Source organism: Notolabrus celidotus, chromosome 1 (assembly GCF_009762535.1).
Source record: "Notolabrus celidotus isolate fNotCel1 chromosome 1, fNotCel1.pri, whole genome shotgun sequence".
Taxonomy (NCBI): Eukaryota; Metazoa; Chordata; class Actinopteri; order Labriformes; family Labridae; genus Notolabrus; species Notolabrus celidotus.
In genome coordinates, this window is record NC_048272.1 from 21,945,131 (window position 1) to 21,949,255 (window position 4,125).

At 38.8% G+C, this 4,125-nt stretch overlaps 1 protein-coding gene across 1 annotated transcript in view; it reads left to right on the forward strand.

Annotated features, from left to right (window-relative positions):
- cenpp (centromere protein P) overlaps nucleotides 1–4,125 on the forward strand; it is a 93,280-nt gene that overhangs the window by 88,841 nt on the left and 314 nt on the right. The window contains exons 7-8 of the mRNA XM_034703451.1: nucleotides 3,306–3,385; nucleotides 3,464–3,555. Coding sequence (XP_034559342.1) covers nucleotides 3,306–3,385; nucleotides 3,464–3,555 — 172 coding nt within the window. The remainder of the gene's footprint in view (nucleotides 1–3,305; nucleotides 3,386–3,463; nucleotides 3,556–4,125) is intronic.

A 4,125-nucleotide genomic window follows, 5' to 3' on the forward strand; every position in this document is an offset into this window, starting at 1 on the left:
GGCTCCCACTGTCCATTATATCCACCAGCAGAACACCCCAATTTAATAACCCAACCCGTACTGTACTGCCACGTTCAACAGACCCAGGCTCCATACATGCAAGCTCCAGATAGTGACAACACTGATACTACCTACTCTAGCACCTGGCCTCTAGCAGCCCCCACCACCCAACACACAGCAAGAAGAGTCTACAGCTAGATATTAGACGGCAGGGGAGGCAGAGCCAAGATGAGATGCCGGTCTAGGCTGTGTAAATGATATATAACCCTAAAGATAAACAGACAGTAGTAAAGTTTCCTTTTTTTCATTTTTCTGCTGCATTTCTTTGTAGAAATCTTAAAACATAACGAAGATCTGTTCTATAACTGTAGTTTTGTACAAGGTGTAGTTTTGTTTCCAGGCACCTGTGTCAGGTTTTATGTATTTTTGGATTAAAGCAGATTCATACTCTTAATTTGTAGCCGAGAATTTGAATGTTAAAGCTCCTGTGAGAAGTTCTCGTCTGGTTATGAAACAAGCTGTTTTTCAATTAAATTTAAAACCTTTATTTATTCTCAAAAAGACAATGAGGTTTCCCTCATTTTCCATGTCGTTGAGATCAGAGGCACATTAGAAACAACAAACAAAAACACACAATCATTCACAAAACAATAGTTTAATTAAAACAGATACAGTTTGAGACACAGTGGTCGGAGATCAAAGTGTTAAACTCTGCAAAAGAGGGAATGGATATCAACTTTAAAGTCTGTTGGAGGGTATCCCATGATTTAGGGGCATCAATGGAAAATGCTGATCTTCCCAGTTCAGTTTTACCTCGGGGGCTTTCAGAATGAGCCAATCTGAAGAGCAAGTCCCTTAGGATCCATATATCCATTCCAACAAGTCTGTTAGGTAGGTCGGAAGCTTTCCAGCAAGCGCTTTAAAAATATTTTAAAAATAGTGTTTGTTTCTCATCTGCTCAAGAGAGGGCCAACCAACCTCCTCATAAAGGACAGTGATGGGTGTCAGATCTGTCACTGTCTGTCACATTTTAATATTGATGCCTCTAAATAACCTACAAAAACAAACGAGTACAAGCCTAAAGTTTGACTATTTCTATATTCTCTATTATGTAGTTATTTTGAATGTCTGAAAGTGCTGCTTGGGGTAGATGTTGGAAAAAATGATGAACTGCATGTTAGCTTAACTCCCCTTTTGCTTTCATGTTTCCCATAGCAAAGATGGCAGATATATTTAACTGTTACAAGAAAGCAGTCTGAGATATTTATTTAAAAGATAAACAGTCATGTGTAGGACAATCATCAATTAGAGTGCTTTCTCCACAGGGGGCGCCAAAATCTACACAAACAGAAAGTTCCTCCTTGGAGCTTTCAGTGTATTTTGTAGTGAAAGAAAGACACCTGATGTGTGGGATCAGGATTCTTAAAAAGAGCTATATAAAACCCTCTGAAAAAAATGACAAAAGATCTAAACAATGATTAGCAGGACAAATATGTCTCAGGATTTATACCTCTCAAATTCTACTACTGATCCCTTTCAAAAACATGAAAGTGTGGAAGCAGGAAAGTCCTCCAGTTTGTTTGAAGTTCACTGTGTAGAGAAAACAAACCTTTTGATTACAGACAACCAACACACACACACCCAAAACTGCAAATACCTCTCAGTTGAATCAGCTGGAGAGACACCCCTCACCTGTCGGACACACCCCTAACGACTGAAATACACTAAAAAGACAAAAGCCCTGAATGTGTGGTTCTTTGACGTATTTCAGGTGAAAGGTCAGTTCTTAAGAGACAAAAGATAAGTCTGAGATTTGGAGAAGGGAGACTTTAGCTTCAGGAGTTGAGTTAAGGACATGGCAAGAGTTTTAAGTGTTAAGATAAGTCATCAGAAAATGTCTGTACGCCTAATTAATGTCCCCAAGAATGATGTCATCTAAATACATCAGCAGTTAATAATCAGTGTCCAGATGAGATCCCTCTGCACAATCAGCACCACCTGATTTATAAAACCTTTAAACTTAACGACCATAAGAACAGATGGATCACTTCCTTCAGGACACAAAGTTCATGTGTATTTTCTTCTTTTAGAAACGCAGAGGAGCGTTTCCTCTGGACTTAAAGCAGCTTTCTTTCATTCATCAACACTTCGGCTGTAAGCGCGACCTCACCCTTCAAATATTCACTCCTCTTGTTTCCTCTCAGCTCATTATTACAGTCTCATCTGCTGCCTTCATGTACAAACTTGTGTAAGTTGTTGGATGAATGAGTCTGAGTGGTTTGGTCAGTAAAAGATATTACAGCGCCTCCCAGTGGCCAATTTATGCATCTTTTTAAATGACTAAAAAACAGGAGTAACAGATATCATTTCACCAAGTTCTCTCTGTGAAATCTGTTTGGTGACATCACAGAGTGACAAAATGAAATAGGACAGATATATTTTATTATATTTGTATATATTTATAACTATGAGGTGCTGAGTGTGATGCTGTTTGATGCTGGTTGGGTGCATAGGCTATAAATAATGGACGTATTGTGTAGAGTGTAGAAAGTATTTGTGACGTCACCCATCTGTTTCTGAAGCGCTGTTTTGAGACCAGATGGCGGCGGCAGCCATATTGGAAATTTGGCACTAAACATAACTGCTGTCAAGCGAATGTGACGTAAAGAGGCAGGCTTTGAGCCTCCTCGCCAACAGCTAGTGTTTCCGCCTGTCAATCAAGTCAGCTGTGCCTCTCGTAAAGGAAAGCTCGTGATCTTAACATCTTCGAAACTGCCACGTAATGAAAAAAAATCACCCCCCGTACAGTGTGTGCCGATCGAGAAATGAGCAATCCAGACTACACTCATTTTTTTAACCAGGCTGTAAACATGTTTATTTCTGCTGTAAAGATAGACCGGCTTTTTTGAATTGGTATGTATGTGGTTTCCGATACTTCTGGAGCCAGCCTCAAGCGGATCCTCGATGAACTGCAGTTTTTAACACTTCCACATTGGCTTCAATTCTTGCAGCCGGAGTTTGCCGCTTGGATCAGACACCAAAATAAAACATTCATCCATTTGTTCATTTGTTTGTTTTTATTTAATGGCACAGCTTGTTTCCAGGTAACATGATGTCATGAAAGTCCTCAATTTTATTCCATCTGAAGCCCTTACACACTGCACGCCTGACGCCATTAAAGTCCATGATAGTTTAGGTTTTGGGGTGGACAGTGGCTTACACTGAGCATGCTCAGACTGACACTACCTACAATGACTGAGAAAAAATATCCAACTCCTTCTCTTTCTTTCTTTGTGTCTTTGCAGAAGAAGTACCCAGCAGTGGTGTCCTTCCCTGAGGACGGCAGGTCAGAGGTCATGGCCCTGAATCATCCCAAGCTTCCTGGGTAAATACATCAAGATTCTGAATGAGAACAGGAGCACCTCTTCTATTGACCTCTAAACGAGTGCTTTTATGTTTGTAGCTGCATCTTGTCCATTCACTGGGCAGTCAAGGTTTCTAACAAGGGGGAAGTCACTCCAAAGATCGACCTGCTAACAGAGGTCTCAAAGAACGGTGAGACGTCTAACTCATACATTACATCTGGACTGTACTTTACAGAGAGAGGGATAGCAATAGATGTGAAAGACTGATGGCTACGTGGTTAACCAAGTAAAAACTGGACTCTAAAAGTTGTGCTAGCAGGTATCACTTATTGAACTCTTATTTTATATCTTTTTTTTTTTTTGCTTTAATAAAAGTCACGTCCATGTTCCTTTAAATTGTTAAAACATTAAACTGTTGCTTTCATACATGTTTTGCTCTTATAGCAAAAAATAAAAGCACCAATCCACTTTAAAAAATCTAGAGGTTGCAGATTTTTTATTTCTTTTTAATTACAGAAATAATTAAAGATTTATTAAATCATTTTAAGTAATTTTCTGTCAATCAAATATGCAATAATATTACAGCTTAACATATTTCCATCCAAATACTTCTTTTACAAGTCATTTTACGGGATAACTTCAAAATTGTGAAACAATTTTTTTTATTTTGAATAAATATCTTGATTATTCTCCAAAGAATTCAAAGTCATGTTTGGTGATTGGGTTTAAACTGTTCTTTTGTTCCTCTCTGTCTCTACAG